The sequence below is a fragment of the Motacilla alba genome, chromosome 14 (assembly GCF_015832195.1).
Source record: "Motacilla alba alba isolate MOTALB_02 chromosome 14, Motacilla_alba_V1.0_pri, whole genome shotgun sequence".
Lineage (NCBI taxonomy): Eukaryota > Metazoa > Chordata > Aves > Passeriformes > Motacillidae > Motacilla > Motacilla alba.
Genome location: NC_052029.1, coordinates 15,330,069 through 15,348,269, shown reverse-complemented (window position 1 = coordinate 15,348,269; position 18,201 = coordinate 15,330,069). Strand labels below are relative to the sequence as shown.

At 62.6% G+C, this 18,201-nt stretch overlaps 1 protein-coding gene across 4 annotated transcripts in view; it reads right to left on the bottom strand.

The window, feature by feature from the left end:
- The window catches only part of SLC9A3R2 (SLC9A3 regulator 2), a 35,503-nt gene extending 17,302 nt beyond the window's left edge, over positions 1 to 18,201 (bottom strand). The window contains exons 1-2 of one of the 4 annotated variants that reach the window (XM_038151096.1): positions 17,877 to 18,201; positions 13,725 to 13,982 (exon numbers count right to left, since the gene is read on the bottom strand). In XM_038151096.1, coding sequence (XP_038007024.1) covers positions 13,725 to 13,982; positions 17,877 to 18,086 — 468 coding nt within the window. In that variant the 5' untranslated portion in view covers positions 18,087 to 18,201. Of the gene's footprint in view, positions 1 to 13,724; positions 13,983 to 15,762; positions 15,891 to 17,876 lie in introns of those variants that run through there. The other 3 variants (XM_038151097.1, XM_038151098.1, XM_038151099.1) reach the window with 3 other exon arrangements.

Sequence of the window (18,201 nt, the reverse complement as noted above, 5' to 3'; positions counted from 1 at the left end):
GCAGGAGCAGAAAATGGGAATGAATCCTGGGGCAGGAGCAGCAATGGGAATGAATCCTGGGGCAGGAGCAGAAAATGGGAATGAATCCCGGGGCAGGAGCAGCAATGGGAATGAATCCCGGGGCAGGAGCAGAAAATGGGAATGAATCCTGGGGCAGGAGCAGCAATGGGAATGAATCCCGGGGCAGGAGCAGCACTGGGAATGAATCCTGGGGCAGGAGCAGAAAATGGGAATGAATCCCGGGGCAGGAGCAGCAATGGGAATGAATCCTGGGGCAGGAGCAGCACTGGGAATGAATCCTGGGGCAGGAGCAGAAAATGGGAATGAATCCTGGGGCAGGAGCAGCAATGGGAATGAATCCTGGGGCAGGAGCAGAAAATGGGAATGAATCCTGGGGCAGGAGCAGACTGGGAATGAATCCTGGGGCAGGAGCAGAAAATGGGAATGAATCCTGGGGCAGGAGCAGCAATGGGAATGAATCCCGGGGCAGGAACAGAAAATGGGAATGAATCCCGGGGCAGGAACAGAAAATGGGAATGAATCCCGGGGCAGGAGCAGAAAATGGGAATGAATCCCGGGGCAGGAGCAGAAAATGGGAATGAATCCTGGGGCAGGAGCAGCAATGGGAATGAATCCTGGGGCAGGAGCAGCAATGGGAATGAATCCTGGGGCAGGAGCAGACTGGGAATGAATCCTGGGGCAGGAGCAGAAAATGGGAATGAATCCTTGGGCAGGAGCAGCAATGGGAATGAATCCCGGGGTGGGAGCAGCAATGGGAATGAATCCCGGGGCGGGAGCAGACTGGGAATGAATCCTGGGGCAGGAGCAGCACTGGGAATGAATCCCGGGGCGGGAGCAGCAATGGGAATGAATCCTGGGGCAGGAGCAGCAATGGGAATGAATCCCGGGGCAGGAGCAGACTGGGAATGAATCCTTGGGCAGGAGCAGACCGGGAATGAATCCTTGGGCAGGAGCAGCAATGGGAATGAATCCTGGGGCAGGAGCAGAAAATGGGAATGAATCCCGGGGCAGGAGCAGACTGGGAATGAATCCTTGGGCAGGAGCAGACCGGGAATGAATCCCGGGGCGGGAGCACAACCAACCAGCTCCCATTTCCACGCAGCCACAGCTGTAATTACCACCCACCCCATGGCCGGGAGGTGTCTCAGCTCTGACACCAATGGTCAGAAGAGGAAACCCTCCCACCACTCCCCAGCACACCCTGCAGCCCAGAGCACCCAGGGAGTTCTTCCCAAGGCCTCCCACGTCCCGGCAGGACACGGGCTCAGGTGCTCCCAGGGACTGCCCTGCTCATCCCCGCCCCGCAGAGAAGGAGGAGCTCAAACGTGGCTGAGCTGCCACCAAAAAGCCTTTGGGAGAGCCTGTGATCACCCTAAGAGCAGCAGCGTGTCCCCTCGGCAGGAGGAGAGCTGCAGGCTGCTGATGGTGCCGGCACAAACCGTGTCACCTGGGTGTCACAGCCCCTGCCACCCTCACCTGCCTGCCCCCAGCACCGGGCTGCTGCAGCTCCCTGAAATCTCCTGCATTATTCAAATTACTGCAATTATTTGAACTGCTCCGGCTGAGCTTGAGTGATAGAAACATTAAAATAAAAAGGTATTTATTTATTTTAAGGGCAGCAGACAGCGAGGTTTGTGCCGTTCCCTCAGCACCCTCCTGCCAACCTGGGGGCTGCACCAGCACACACCCAGTGCCCCCGGGATGCATCCCTGCCTCCCTCTGGATGCATCCCACCCTTGCTGTGCCAGCAGCAGCCCCGAGGCAGCGGGTGAGGATGGCAGGGGGCGACTCCAACCAGCAATGCAGCACGTCCAGCTCCTCAGCAGGACCCAGCTGCAGCTGGTATTTGGATATTCCTGGGGTTTTTCTGCTGGCAGTCCCTGGGAGGAGGAGGAGGAGGAGGAGGAGGATGAGGATGAGCCATGGAAAACCCAGACTCACAGCATGGCTCCTGCATGGAGGGGAAGGATGATGCCCACAGTGGGCATCTGTCACTCTGATTTTTTAAGACTTTGCTAAGCCCTCTGATGTTTGCATTCCTGAAACAAACTTTCTCACACACAATCCTGTAAATAACTTCTGTTTTGCGTTTTTTCATGGAAGAAGAGAGAATTGATGGACTCTTGGTCTGCCCAGTGTCATTGGAGAGGTGGCACTGTCACCCTGCAATCCACTGTCACTTTTGGAAAACTAGAAATGTTGAAGTCAGAAAATAAAAGTCCCTCTTTTTTGTTCACCTGGAAAGCAACAGTGTCTGTGTCATCATTTCATGTCTATTGTGACAGGCACGCAGCCCCAGCGGGGTCCTGCTGGCCCCAGGGACACTTCCCCTGAGCCCTGCAGCCCTTCTGGGCACAGCTGAGGGCACAGTGGGGGTCACTGGTGCCAGGGTGGTGCAAAAGTCATCACAAGAGATTAATGAAGCCCTTCACCATGCCGTGCCAAGCAAGAAGAGGTTTGCAGCTCCCACCCCAGTGTCCAGCTCACTGCCAAGCCCTTGCCAGGTGCTGTGGGATGCAGAGCTGTGCCAGCACCCTGCCAGAGCCGTGCCCCAGGCACAGGCTGTGATCCCAACAAAGGCCAGGCGGGAGAAAACAAGAGCAGGAAGGATGTGGAGGCTGGGGAGGTGCCCGAGGTGACAGCGCTGCCAGGCTGTGGCATGGCACCGCTCCCACCCCAGCACTGGGAAAAGCATTTCCCCCACAGCTCCCACCAGGGCTCTGCTCCAGGAAACCCCCTGCCAAAGAAATCCCAGCCCAGCCTCCCCCAGGCGCGGGGTAAGCCTGGATTCGCCCCTCTCAGCTTCAGGGAAATCCCTGAGCACAAATCCCAGCACGGGGCCGCAGGGCTCGGCACCAGTGAGGGTCCCTGAAGGGCACAGCAGCTGTGGGGGCACGGCTGGTCCCCCCACAGGGATGCTGTGCCCCTCTCCCTGGCAGCCCCACAGCTGAGGGGCACGTTCCCAGCCACAAGCTGTGGGAAGCAGCATTTCCCCCCTCTTTGGTGCTGCTGGAGCAGGCTCAGGCAGCACAGCACCCACGCTGTCCCCTGGGCAGGGCTGCAGCCAGCAGCAGCAGCAGCAGAGGCTTGGCTGGAGCAGGAGCAGCTGGCCCGGCCCTGGGAGAGGGAGGGAGGATGGAGGAGACAGAAAGTGCCACGTGCACGTGTTTGCAAGGAGACAGACAACTTTTCCAGCAGGCTCTGCCAAGGGAACGCACAGCCGGGGCACCAGAGAGCTCCTCTGCTCCACAGGGATCAGCTCCAGGGTGCTGTGGGGCAGAAACGTGGGTCCTGGCAGGCTGGGGCTCGTCCAAGAGGAGAAACGTGGACTCTCCATTCTTGGAGAAGGGATCTCAGCAGATCCACTGGGATCTGATTTCTGCCGGGTGGGAGGGAGAAGAGCCTCGGTCAGTGAGCAGGGGAAAGGCTCCTTCCCACGCTCAGCACGAGCCCCCAGGCAGAGCAGGGATTGCTCCGGGCAGAAAGATGCTGGGAATCAACTCCCCCAATCCCACAGTGCTCCCTCCCTGCACAGGGGCTGTGCGGGAGCACGGAGCGAGTGTCCCCCTCTGTGACACCCCAAACCAGAGCACCCCAAACCAGAGCAGTGTCACCCCTGCACAGGGGCTGTGCGGGAGCACAGGGTGTCCCCCTCTGTGACACCCCAAACCAGAGCACCCCAAACCAGAGCAGTGTCACCCCTGCACAGGGGCTGTGCTGCAGCATGGAGCTCGTGTCCCCCTCTGTGACACCCCAAACCAGAGCAGTGTCACCCCTGCACAGGGGCTGTGCTGCAGCATAGAGCTCGTGTCCCCCACGGCACAGACGTGCCCCCTCTGTGACACCCCAAACCAGAGCACCCCAAACCAGCCACCCCTGCACAGGGGCTGTGCTGCAGCACGGAGCTCGTGTCCCCCTCTGTGACACCCCAAACCAGAGCAGTGTCACCCCTGCACAGGGGCTGTGCTGCAGCATGGAGCTCGTGTGCCCCTCTGTGACACCCCAAACCAGAGAGCTGTCACTCCGCCACAGGGGCTGTGCTGCAGCACAGTGTCCCACGCTGTGACACCCCAAACCAAAGCACCCCAAACCAGCCACCCCTGCACAGGGGCTGTGCTTCAGCCTGGAGCTCGTGTCCCCCATGGCACAGACGTGTCCCCTTCTGTGACACCCCAAACCAGAGCACCCCAAACCAGAGCAGTGCCACCCCTGCACAGGGGCTGTGCTGCAGCACAGTGTCCCATGTTGTGACACCCCAAACCAGAGCAGTGCCACCCCAATGGCCCATCCCAAACGGAGCCCCCTGCACAGGGCAGAGCCAGGCACGGCTCCCAGCCCAGCTCAGCGTTGCTTTCAGCCAGCTCTGTGCTGGAGCCGGGCACCACCAGGCTGTGCCCAGCCCCCTCTGGCCTCCCCAGCTGCTTTTGGAGGCCAGGCCTTGAGCAATCACCAAGCACGGGTTGGAGCTGGCCCCATTCCTTGCCCTCAGTGACCCCGGGGAGAGCAGGAATCCAGTCCTGCAGCTTTGAGCTCTCCTGGCACAGGGGCTCCCAGGAAAAGCCCTGCAGGTGGAGGGGGCTCTGAGATGCGCCAGGCACTGCAGGGAGCACCTCCCAACCCTGGCACAGGGAGGTTCTTGGGAAAGGAAAGGTGTTTTCCCAAGCTCTGAGGCTGCTCAGGCTCTGTCCTCCTGCTCTGCCCTGTGCCAGGGCTGTGGCACCGGGGTCACCGGGGCAGGACCACACGGCCAAACCCACCAGGGCCAGCACCAAGGGCTCAAACCCACCAAGACCTGCCCCGAGAGCCTGATTTTTAGGGATAGGGTGCAAGTCCAGTGCCCTGCAGAAGGCCAGCTGTTGGTCAAGGCATCTCCTACAGAATGGGGAGCACTGTTCTGCACCTCAGGCCAGCAAGGACACAAATCCGGGTCCCCTCCACGAGCCCCCAGGTGCTACACTCGGCCTCGCAGAGCCCAGCACAGCCCAGCAGGGCGGGGAGGAAGGCACAAGCCATCCCGTGTCCCCTTTGGGGCTGGTTTTCTCCTCCTGCCCTGCCCACCTGGCAGCGAGGGGTGCTCTGGGCACGGGGCGGGGGGACACATGTGCACCCCCAGCCCGGCCCCTGCCCAGGGAGGGGGAGAACAGGCTCTGCTCTGTGAGCGCTGGCCCGGGGAAGTTCAATAGTTTACTCCCAATATTTGTCTTGGCCGGGCAGCCCAGCTGGCTGCAGGAAATGGGGCAGGGGGAGGGCTCCAAACATCCTCCGCATTCCTTGTGCCGAGAGCAAAGCCAGGCGGGGCACCCGGCTGGGGTCACCCCGTGCGGGGGAGGCCTTTTGTGTTCAGCAATCCTGCACTCGAACATCCAGGGGTGCCACTGAACAGAGAGCAGGGGGGTGAGGGGCCTCGGCCCCAGCCCCCAGCTCCACTCCTGAGCTGCTCCAATCTCCCAAAAACCCCGAGTCACAGCCCCTGCACAAAACCTGCTGAGCTGGGCACAGCACTCAGAGCCTCCCCTTCTGCTGGGGCTCCCCTTGACCTCCCCACCCAAAGCTCAACCCTGCTGTCACTGCCCCCATTGCACAACGCTGGCTCCAGCTGCATCCCACAGCACTGCTGGGACTCTCGGGATCAACCCAGGATCGAGCCGGGACCTGACAGGACCAGGGACCACCAGGGCTCCTTCGCCAAGCTCCAAAAATGACATTTTTTAACCCAAGCTCCTTAAAAGGAGGGATGCTCCTTGCCAGGGAGCTGAGCTTATCTCCAGCTGAACAGGGCAGGGGCAGATCAGGGCTGGGGTGGCCCCGGGAGCCCTGGGCAGGCACACAGAGGTTCCTGGGGCAGGGAGGATCTCCTGAGATAACCCCAGAGCCAGCTGCTCCTGCTGATAAACCCGGGCTCAAGGGGGTGCCAGGGCCAGGCCTGGGGTGCTGGGCACGCTGCCATCTGTGCCTGTGGCCAGGGGGACACGGAGCCCCCAGAAAGGGGGAACAGCCCCAAAATGGTGCTGACAAAACCAGAAGAGGGATCTGGGGGCCAGCACAACCCATCAGCCACCCCCGGGGGACTCCATCCCCACATTCCAGCACCTCTCAGGGTCTGCCACATCCCCCCGGTGCCAGGGCAGCCCAGCTGGCACACAGGAGCCGGGAACTCTTCAGGCAAAGCCGGCTGCTCACCCGCTTACAACTAATTAGGGCTCGTCTTAATTAAATCCTGCTAACCACCAACAACCCGGGGCCAGAGTGAAGGGATTCACCTGGGATGGCCTCGGGCTGCTCCTGGGGGGCTCCTGTGGCAGGAAGGAGCCAGCCCTGGGCTGGACACACGGGCAGGAGCTGCCAGGGGTCGGGAGAGCCCCTGGAGACCCTGCCCGGGGCACAGCATCAGTGCCAGCTCAGCCAGGTGGCAGGGCCACGTCCCCGAGGGGGGAGCTCAGCCTGCCAAGGCTGGGGCAGGGGGATTAGCCCTCCCGCCACCTTTTGTGCTGCTGTGTCTTTGAGGGGATTAGTCCCTGGAGTTCCATGGGAGGTGAGACCCCACTGCCAGCAGATGGGGATGGAGAGGACGGGTACACACTGGGACACACTGCTGCTCCTTCCTCAAGCATCCCTGGGACAGCTCTGGGCCAGGCTGGACACCCGCCCAGGGGAAAGACCCCCAGTCCAAATGGTGCTGCCTGGAGGAGGCTCCAGGGAGAGCTCAGAGCCCTGCCAGGCCCTCAAGGGGCTCCAGCAGAGCTGGAGAGGGACTGGGGACAAGGGATGGAGGGAAAGGAGCCAGGGAATGGCTCCCAGTGCCAGAGGGCAGGGCTGGATGGGAGATTGGGAATTGGGAATTGTTCCCTGGGAGGTGGGCAGGCCCTGGCACAGGGGCCCAGACTTGTGGCTGCCCTGGATCCCTGGAGTGTCCCAGGCCAGGCTGGGACACTGGGGCTGGGAGCACCTGGGATGGTGGAAGGTGTCCCTGCCGTGGCAGGGGGTGGATTAACTGCCCTGCCCCTTCCAACCCAAAGCATTCCAGGATTCTCTGCCCACTGAGCAGCCTCCCACACTCTCACAGCACTGGCACCTGCAGGGAGTTGTCTTTCTCCCTTTCCCAGCGCTCATAAAACAGTAGAATTTGGCTTTCACAGGCTCACCACTAACAAACATCTCACACCAGCTTATTGTACCTGGAAACAAACTCCTGCAAAGCTTTAGTGGGAAAAGAGAGACACTGAGCCAACAAAATCCAGCTCCACGTCTGGATGTGGCCAGAACGTGCACAGCAATGGAACCAAAACACTCAGGAGTCCAGGCAAAATGTAATGAAATTAAATTACAATATGGATCTTGCCAGAAGGAATTATGTCAGCAGCTTGAGGTTCAATTCCTTATTTATAGAGACCTGTGGATCTGGAGAAGGCCTCCACTGATTACAAGTTTAATTTTTGCTCTCTTGTATCCCAGCCTGGAGTCTCCCACCACCAGTGCCTGTAAAATCTCCACATCCAGAGACAGGGCAAAGGACTGGGAGGCAAAACCAGCTGAGAACAAACCTCCACTTACACCCTGAGCTCTTTTACAGTGCTGGGTACATTCCCAGCCTGGAGGGCAGGAATGAGCACAGAGGTGATGCCACACTGTCAGGGCTGTGAGCACTCACATGGTGTTTTATGGGTTAAAAGGGGCTCTTTAGAACCTCTTTTGCAAGTCAGGTGTGTCTGGAAGCCCTGGCCCCCTCCAGCCCGGGAGCTCACACTGGAGTCAGCAGCACTGGCACCTTTGCCCCCCGTGTTTCCATTCCCACAGCCCCAGCACCTCCTACCCTGTGGGAGCAGCCCCACTGCAGGGGCTGGGCAGGAGGAGCTGGGATTCCCCCACAGCCAGAGCAGGTCCAGATCCAGCCCCTGGGCTGACTGATCCCTCCACACTGCAGCAGCTCCGGGCCAGCCCTGGATAAGCAGCTGGGAACGTGCAGCACATCCCCTTCTCCACAGCTCGCTCGGCTCTCGGGAATAAACAGAGGATCCCAAAAAAAACCCAGCCCAAACCCAATATTGTTTGAAGGTTTCCTGTGCCATGTCAAGCCCGCGAGCCCGAGCAGGCTGGAGCAGCTCCAGGGGATGGAGCAGAGGCACAGCAGAGGCTCTGTGCAGCTGCCAGGGCACACGCAGAAGGCCCCGCCGCTGCCAGAAGATTTTTAATTTATTCTAAACCATTTAATAGTTCTGCCATTGAACAGAACCATCCAGGGCTGGCTGGGAGCCCACTAGTGAGCGGGGCTGGGTTTGAAGGGAAGCTGCTGGAGCCCATCCCTGAGAGCCGAGGGGGCTGGGGAGAGCTGCACTTCCAGCAGCTCCCAGTTAACATCAGCTTCCCAACCATTCCGAGGGAAAGTTTTTGATTACCCGAGGATGCAGAAGGGATCAGCACCGGCTGGACCACCCGCAGCATCCCGGGTGTGGGCATCCCCAGCGCCCTGCAGCCGGCTCCGGGCTGGGGGCAGCATCCTCGGGGGGTCCCGGGGTGACCCCACGGTCCCCCGGGCAGCGTGTGGCTCCGGGAACAAAGGCTCTTGGCAGGGCACGGCTCCTCCCGATGCTAATCTGCCTCTCGCCTCCCCCCCAGCTTTGTGTCTCACTAAAAATACCGCGGGGAGGAAGTTCGTGCCGCGGGGTGGATGCTCTCCTCCCCGGGAGGGGCTTCCTGCGCTGCCCCGGCACCAAAATAGCCCCCAGCCCGCTGTGCGGGGCCGGCCTGGGGCGGGGGCTGCCTGCCCAGCCCTGCCCAGCCCTGCCCAGGGGAGCTCCGGGCATCCAAGCCCCTTTCCCGCAGCCCCGGAGGATGCGGGACCCGGGGCTCGCCCTGCCCGGCTCCCCCAGCTCGAACCCCCCGGGAAGAGCCCGGCCAGACCCGGGAGCGGGACCGGGCTCAGGGTCCTGCTCCGGGGGATGCCCGGCACACGCTGCTCCGAGCAGAGCCCCCCGAATCCCACCCAGAGCCCCAAAGCCGCCCCGGAGGGAAGGGGGGCAGCGAGGGGACAGGCACCGGGGCTCTGTGGGGCTGTCCCACCCCGCAGGCTCGGGGATGTGCACCCCCAGCCCCTGCAAGCAGGCACCCCAAATTGTCACAGAATGCCGGGATGGGGCGCATGGGAAGGCAGCTCCGAGTCCATCTCGGATGAATTATCCCTGCATTATCCCGGTTCTCCCAGGTCCGGCCGGGCCTGGGCACCCCCCGGGATGAGGATCCGCATCCCCACGGGCCCCAGCCCCCACTGCCGAGGTGCGGAGCTGCTGCAGAGCCACCCCGGCCCGGTGACACGCGATGCCACAGCCCGGCGACATCAATAATGCAGCGGGGTCAGCAGCGGCGGCCCCACGGCCCCGCCCGACTGCCGCCGCTGCTTTGGGATGGAAATCCCAAAAGCGGGGAGCCCTGCGCCGCTCCTGGAGCCCCCAGCCAGCGCAGACCCCTGCCGGACCCGGGCTGCCCATGGCAAGGACTCCGGGGGTGGCAGAGGCTCTGCGGGCACCTTCCCCCCCTCATGTGCTCAGCCAGCGGCAGCTCCACGCTGCAGGGGCACAGCTGGCTCGGCAAAGGGGTTTTTTTATAGCAGAAATGGGCAGAGCCCCCAGGGTGGCACAGCCCCGCTGCCCCCAGGGTGGCACAGCCCCGCTGCCCCCAGGGTGGCACAGCCCCGCTGCCCCTCGGCTCTGCCCTCTGGGAGCCACGGCATCCCCAGAGCCAGCTGCTGTGGGCAGGGCAGGGAATGCAGGGCACACACCGCACACCCTGGGCTCTGTGCCCCGGGGCTCCCCACAGCTCTCCCTGCACAGCAGGAGCCTCGCCAGGCTGTGCCAGGGCTGAGCTTTGCCACCTTCCCACCACCCTGTCCCGCGGGCAGGGGAAGATGCTGCAGGGAAGTGCTTTAATTCAAACCATCCACTTATTTATTTATTTTTTAAATTGCATAATTGCTGCAGACATTTCTGCTCATGTTTGGTTTTATTACATCTCTGTGGTTATTCTACAAGCCCTAAATTTTGGGCCTCAGCTGAGCTGGCAAAGCGCTCCAAAGACATCTGTCCCGAGTTACTCCCCTCGCAGAGCTGTGGCAGAGACATCACCACACGAGGGGTTCGTTTGCAACAGACAGAAGCTCTTACTGCTGGCCCACAGAGAAGGGTAAATATTGACTGCCTCGAGGTCAGCACTGACCCTACACCCGGTCCCCGCAGCCCTCGTCCTTCAGAGAGCAGCACAGCTGTCCCCACACACACAGGGGGCTCGGGTGACCACCCCCGTGTCACCCCAGGGACACCAGCCTGCTGCCTCCAGTTCCTGCCAGCAGCGATCCTAAGGTGACACATCCCCCCCCAGCAAAGCACAGTCAGCAACCAGCCACTAATTCCCCCCCCATTAAAATTCCCAGACTCAACAGGCTTGAATCCAGCAGCTCCCAGATGTGGGTTTGTCCTCCAAAGGACAAACTCTGGAGAAGTTTATCCTTGACAAACCCCCTTGCACACCCACCCCCTGCAGACCAGAGCACGAAGGAAAGGAATTGCATCACCCCCAACGCCGCTCTGGCTTTGCTGCTGCTCTTGTTTCTCCTACAAACACACCTGGAGAAGGCAGCAAGTCCCAAGGACATCCCTGAGGGCCATCACGGGGTCCCAGTGCCCAGCAGGAACGGGACAGCAGAGCCACAGCCCCTGCAAAGGTGCTGCCAACCTGCCCACCATGGACACCTCTGGAACGACCAGCAGCGCCCAGGGGAGGTCCTGGCAGCTCCCCTGCCTCTCACACAGCACCAGCCCAGGCGTTCAGTCACAGCCACCCGTGGCCCAAAGGCACCTTTGCCATTAAAGCAGCTCACAGCCAGCAGCCAGAGCAGCCCTGGCACGCTGGGACCCCCAGCCCCACCTGTGCACCTGCCAGCAGGGCAGAGCCAGAGCCCTGGGAACGCTGGAAACAGCCTGGTGGCCACCAGAACCTGCTGGGACAGGGAGCACCTGGCAGGGGGGACACGTGGGACAAACCCCCCCAGCCCAGCAGAGACAGGAATGGGCACAATTCTGTGGGACGGGGCAGCCCTGGCTCCCCGTGCCACCACGGCCATGCAGGGCACTGTCCCCATGGCGCTGGGGACAGCAGAGCTGTGACAGCCACAGCTGCTGGCCGCCGGCCCTGCTGACCTGCTCCCGGGCAGGATTTTAAATACGTGCTGAATTATTCATGGCATCACCGAGGTTCCTGGAGCACGAGGTGCTGGGCACCAGGTCCCTGCCGGGGAGCACGGTGACCTCCCCACCCATGGCAGCTCTGGGGGGTGGCAGGGCTGTGCCCACCCTCCCTGCTCCATCACAACCACCAGATTTCCCTCCTTGTTCTGTTTTGTTTCAGCTGCTCGTCTCTTCAGGCTGCCCTGAACAACCCCGGCCTCAAATGCAGGAAAAGTCCAGCCTTTCTATAAACAAATGCTGCTGACAAAAATGCAGCTCCCTGGAGCAGCGGCCCCAGCTCCCACAGGGCTGCAGGGGGGAAGGAGCTGCCTCCTCTCCTTCACTGAACGCCTCCAGGAAAGCTCAGAAAAGCCCTAAATCTGGCTGGGGACAAATCTCTGAGTGTATCCCAGCTGTCACAGCCTCACTGCAGCGGCAGCAATCTGCCAAAAACCCTCAGGAGCTGCACATTCCAGTGCCTGCGATCTGCTGGATCAGGGTCAGGCTCGAGCTGCCCCACGGGGGGGCACAGGGCAGGGCAGAAATTGGGTTCACCCCCCCTTCTCCACCACGCCCTGGCAGCCAGCAAGAGGGACACACCGAGCAGACCAGGAGCCTGGAGCAGGTTTCACCCCCTCGAATCAGGCAGGATGGCAAGGCACAGGACAGGATGCAGGTCCTGCTGCCCCGGCCACCCCTGACCTCACCCCAGAGTCACACAGGGCCCTGGCATGGAGAAGTGACCTTGGCGGGACAGCTGGCAGTGCCCAGCTCTCCTCAGAGCTGCCGAGGCAGGAGCAAGCCACCCCAGCGTGCTCAGCAGCCCGAACCCATCCCCACGAGGGGGGAATCACCCTGGAGCCAGCCCCCTGTGTCCAGCCCAGTGAGTGCCCAGGAAAAGCCCCTCTGGGGGGAACAGGGGCTCTCCTCCCCCCTCCCAGCCCTGCTCTCCCTGTCCCACCCTCTCCTTGGAGGAGCCAAAGCCCAAAGGCCGGAAAGGACCGTCCTGTTCCCCGGCCTGACTTCCCGTCAGCTCCTGCTGCTGGAGCCCGACCAGCGCAGGGAACAGAGCAGCAGAGGAAATGCCCCGTGTGGAGAGCCACCCTGTCCCTGGGAAGGGCTCCTGAGCCACCCTGTCCCCCCCTGGGAAGGGCTCCTGAGCCACCCTGTCCCCCCCTGGGAAGGGCTCCCGAGCCACCCTGTCCCCCCCTGGGAAGGGCTCCCGAGCCACCCTGTCCCCCCCTGGGAAGGGCTCCCGAGCCACCCTGTCCCCCCCTGGGAAGGGCTCCCGAGCCACCCTGTCCCCCCTGGGAAGGGCTCCCGAGCCACCCTGTCCCCCCCTGGGAAGGGCTCCCGAGCCACCCTGTCCCCCCCTGGGAAGGGCTCCAGCTCCAGGGGGAACACAGCCAGCAGCACCCTCACACAGACAGCTTCACACCAGGCAATAAATGAAATAAAACACGGCCTCCAAGGCTGCCCCAGGGAAGGAGGAGCCTTCCCTGCAAGATTCCAAACAGCTCCAGAGGGAAGCAGCAGAGCTGAGAGCCCCTCACATCAGCATCGTCCCTTACCTGCTCGGGGGATTTCTGCACGGGGGGGCTCCTGAGGACACAGTGCTTTCCTGACTTTCCCATGGATGGCCTCCTGGCAGCCCAGTGGCCACTTGTGGGCCAGCACTCAGCCACCACCCCCACTGCGAGGGGACAGAGACCGACCCAGTGCAGCCCCTGCAGGGCCCCCAGGGAGGAGGAGGAGGAGGAGGAGGAGGGGGGATGCCCAGGCAGCTCCTGCTGAAGAGGCTGTTGAGCAGCCCCGAGCAGCAAGCACAGGACAGGGGGGACACGGATGGGAGGGGACAGATGGCCGTGGACACACACCGGCCAGCAGCTCCTGGCAGCTGGGGAGGGCAGCTGAGCCAGCCCCGCTATCAGCCCCGCACAAGCCCGCGCCGTCTCCAGCCCCGCAGCCATGGAAACTGGACGTTTTCCACCCCGAATTCCTTCCCTCCTGGAAAGGAGTTTACCAATAAAAGGCACTTAGTGCCGAATCCCAGCCCAGACCCAGGCTGCTTCAAAAGAGCCAATTAACTTCCCATTTCAGCAAAAAGCTGCGAACACGTTCAACGCAGATGTTCCCTCCCTCCTGCTAATAATGGAGGGAGACAAGCTCATTCATGAGCTCCAGCTCGGCCGCAGCCCCGTGATCCAGGCTGGGACACCAGCCTTGGCTGAGGCACCGTGGGTCACTGTCCCCAGGACTGGCAGCCCCCCAGAGCCCCCCAGCAGCTCAGGAGACGCTCGGGGCACCGGAGGGGTGGGAATGCACAGCCCCCAGCTGCCTGCAGCGAGAGCTTCCACAGGGCAGCCTGGGACACTGGGGACCCCCACGGTGACAGTCACGCACAGAAGGGTTTTCTCTGACGGGACAAGCCACGCTCAAGGAGGAAGGAGATCCCAGGAGGCCCCACGTGCTGCCCGCAGCCCCCCTCACCTTCCTGCTGCCGTGCGAGGAGAAGCTGTGGGAATGCCTCTGGAGGCTGCCCCCGCTCACATCCAGCTGTGGCTTCCAGACCTCGCCGTTGTCGCTGGCCAGGCCCTTGGCAGGGGGCACTGCCGAGCCCAGCAGGATGCCGTTGTGCACCATGTCCTCGGTGCAGGTGAGCCGCAGGCTGCACAGGTACTCGTCCGTCTCCTTGTCCACCACCAGCAGCCGCGTCTCCGTCTCCACGGCCTTGATGCGCTGCACGACCTGGGGATGACAGGGACACGGCTCAGCAGCAGCCCAGGGGACGCTCAGGGTGGCACCCAAGGGCCATCAGCTCCCCCCCAGTGCTGCAGCTCCGTCTGGGTTGTGCTCCCAGCTACCGGCGATGGGGCAGGAAGGGCAAGGACGCAGCTCTGGGAGATCCCAGGGGATCTCTGCCAGCCCAGGTCCTGCAGCCACGCAGCAGCTCTGCCCGGAGCACCCAGGATCACCCTGCCCAGCTACCTGGGATGGCCTCCTGCTCAGTCAAGAGCTTCCAGAGGCTGTCACTGCCCCTCAAGCATCAGCACCCCTCTGTCCCACCCAGCAAACACCCTCGCCTCCTCAATCCAGGGCGTCCTTCTGCTCCCATACCCAGGGCAGGGCACGAGCCAGGGGCCACAGGAAAGCTCCAAGCACCAATGTGGGCAGCTGGACTGTCCCCCACCACACCACTGTGCAGGCTAGGGGTAGATCTAGGAAGCAAAGAGCCCAATCCACCCATCCATCCCCAGCTCCTGCTGGGAAGCAGCAGGGAAAAGGGGAGCCAGTGCAGGGAGCGGGAGATGAGCCCATCCCTGGCGGGATCCAGCTCCAGGCAGGGCTCAATGGGGACATTGTCCTGCTGTGCCCGGCTCCTTTGCAGGGATCAGGGACTGGCAGAGGCTCCGACGGGCACTGACACTGCAGAGAGCCAGGAGGAGCTGATCCCACAGCCAGGCCGGGGGTAAATCCCACCAGAGCGGGCTGGGATGGAAACAGGGAAAGCCCAGAACATCCACAGGGAAAACACCTCCAGACTCACTGCTGGCAGCTGCCGAGGGCACCTCCTCCCTGCACAGGCCTTCATCCCGAGGAGGAGGAGGGGTGGCATTGCTGGCAGCGCTGCTCAGCCGCCATCCCCAGCCATGGGGTGGCCCTGAACACCCCAGACGTGCTGGGAACCCCCCAAAAGCAGCCCGGGGCTCCTTGCAGGGCTCCTGCTCTGATCTAGGTCACGGTGGCCAGACACGCCAAGGTTAGAGCGACAAACGAGCCTAATACGCAATTAACCAGCATTTATTTACTCCCTGCGAGCTCCACTCAAGGTCAACAGAGCCAGTATCTGCAAACAAGAAAAAAGCCAGCCTGGAAGAAATGTACAGGCTGCAGCCTGGCCTGAACCAACTCATCCACCGCGGCTCTGCCGGCACGGCAGCGATCCCAGGCTCCCACCCGCAACCAGCCCGGAGGGTGCTGATCCATCAGGCCCAGAAAATCCATCTGCTCCCGTCCAGATCCGTTTACACCCGACATCAGACGGTGCTGCTGACACCAGCAGCGCCTGGGCAGGGACACTTCTCCCAGAGGGGACCTGGCAGCAGCAGCAGCCAAAGCACGGCAGCAAAGGTGCGGATGGGGAAGGTGCTGGCCCTGCAGGGACATCCCCCAGAGCCTGCAGTTCGGGTGCTCCAGGCAGCACAGGGGACCACAGGGGTCCCACAGACTGCAGAGAAACTCGGAGGGTCCACAGAAGGGTCCAAAGCTGGCGTGGAGCAGTGCTGGGCTCACCCCATGGCCGAGCCCCCCAACAGCCACAGCGAGAGCAGCGATGGTCCCACGAGTGGGGGCTGAGCCAGGCAGGGATGGAGAGTGGCACAGAGCAGCCCCTCACCCCCTCCCCACGAGCAGGACGAGCAGAAGAGGCTGTGAGGAGTCCCCCAAGGCAGCACGTCTCCCTGGGGACAGAGCAGAGAGGTGGCAGGCAAAGCAGCAGCTCGCGGCGAGCTCCTGCCCAGCACCGTACCCGCTTCCGAGCCATGCTCCCAGCCCGGAGTCCCGCAGGCTTCTGGACACAACGCAGCCTGCCCTGCTCATCTGGGACCTCCTCGGCACCCGAGCCAGCCCCACCATTTCCGCAGCTCCACCCAAGCAGACTTTACTCCTGGCGACGGCAGCGCCAGCCCGGCAGCGCCGGCCCCGGCCCTTCCACCCTTGCCAAACAGCAGCGCCCAGGAAGGACTCACGGTGCCACCAGCAGCAGCTCCCACAGAGGTGCCCGTGCCCTGCTCCATGCTGCCAGGCTCCCATGCACCAGGAGCCTTTCTGAGCTCGGGAGCAGCGGCTCTGCCCGGTTCCGAGGAACCCGGGATGCAAGTCCGAGACAGAACGCGCTCTGCCTTCGCTCCTTGGGCAAAGCCAAGGGAAAAAAACAGAGAACAAAGACAAAAATGCTGCCAGCTTCAGCTGGAAACACAGTTACACCCAACCAGCAAGGCCTTGTGTGCTGCGGGCTCCCCATGCACATGGAGAAGTGTTACTTGTTCAAGGCTGGGCGAGGAGCGGCACGCGGTGAGGCGGCTGCTCAGAGCCATCGTGTGACCCGCCAGGGCATCGCCCTCGCCACGGCCCAGCGGTGCTTTTGGGGGAAGGAAGAGGTTCTTGTGGCGCTGAGGCAGGAAAATGGGTGATCCCAGAGCAGGCAGGGCTCCCACCCCTGGCACTCTCACAGATCCCAGCGGGAGCGGGCACCGAGCTCCTGGGCACCCGGGATGGGACGCCCTGTTCCAATCACTGCTCTGCAGCAGCCGGCGAGTGCCAGGGCTCCAGCCTGCTGCCAGCAGCAAAAACAAAAACAAACAACAAAAAAAAAAAAAAAAAAAAAAGGAAGAAAGAGAAATTTCCCCCTCCCTTTTCACTTGACCTACTGGGAAGCCCCAGCACGTTTCAAAGGCGCAGCTGGCTCCGCTATCGCCCGTCCCCAGCAGCCCAGCGCCAGCAGGGAGCTCTGGTGGCTTCCAAGGCACCACAGGAACACAGCCCTCCTTCCTGCCCAGCCACATCAAAGATGGGGATCCTCCTTCAAGGGGTTTGAGATCGCACTCAGGACAAACATCAACTTTCACACGGCTGGCTCAGAGCATCAAAACAAGCTCAGCTAGCCACCAAAGCCCCAGCAGGCTCAGGAGAGGAGCCCACGGGGCTTTAGTGGAGCCACCTAGAAGGGTCAGCTTCACCTTCAGCACAGCGACATCCACACCTGGGGCGAGGTCTGGGAACACAGAGCCCCCCAAAACTCTGGGGGGTCCAGGCACATCCCAGCTCTGTCCCCTGCAGTGCTGGCAGCGGGGCTGAGCAGATGTTTTAAGTTACTTAAACACCAAATCCTGCAGAGCCCCACAAACCACGAGGCAAATTGTACCCCTGCCAGGCTCCGAGTGTCCGGCAGGACTGGAGCAGCTTGAACCTCACTGCTTCTTTGTGCTTTTTTCCTCATTGCTTGCTTTTTCCCCGCATTTCTTGGTTTTTTTAGACTAAATTGTTTGACAAATATAAGTTTCAGTTTTACAAGGAGAAAACGCCACAGCCTGAAACAGCTTCTGCTGGAGCAGAAACAGCACTCTTGGAGCTGCCCGGTCCCAGCATGGTCAGACAGAGCCAGGACTCCCCTGCGAGCCCTATCGCTCCCTGGCCAGCCCAACCGCCGAACATCTGCACGGCTTTATCGGGAGATTTTCAGGCATCTTCCTCCGCTCCGGGCTGCGCAGGCAGGCGCAGCTCGTCCAAAGCAGCCAAGAAAACCCACAGCAGAGCCGGAAATAAAGCCCGGGTCTCCCCATTCCTTTCCACCACAGATTGCATAACGCGGCAGAGCCCTGCCCAGCCCCACACACCTTCGCCTTTCCCACCTTGACTCGGCTGCAGCGCCCAGCACGGGGCCGCGGGTCCCGGACCACGCAAAGCCCGGCCCTGGAACTCGGGGGGCACCCGCCCCACCGCGGCCCCCGCCCCACCGCGGCCAGGCCGGGGATGCTCCAGCGCGGATATTTCGGGTGAAGCCGCAGGGAGGCTGGAGCGGGCACGGCCCCGCTCGGCCCGGGCCGCCGCGGTGGCCCGGCGCGTCCCCGCTCCGTCCCGCACCTGGTGATGCGTCTCCTGCTCCACGTTGAGCCCGTTCACCTCCACGACGCGGTCCCCGGCGCGCAGCCCCGCCGCCTCGGCGGGCGAGCCGGGCTCCACTTTGCGGATGAACTGGCCGCTCTTGCCCTTCTCGCCGTGCAGGTGGAAGCCGTAGCCGCTCTCCCCCTTGAGCATTCGGCACAGCCGCGGCTTCAGCTGGTCCTTGGCCATGGCCGGCGGCGGAGCGGCGGCGGCGGCGGGGCTGGGCGGGCGCGGGGCCGCTTTTATGGGCGGCCCGGGGCGGGCGCCGAGGGGCGGGTCGGGACCGGGGCCGGCGCCGGGGCCG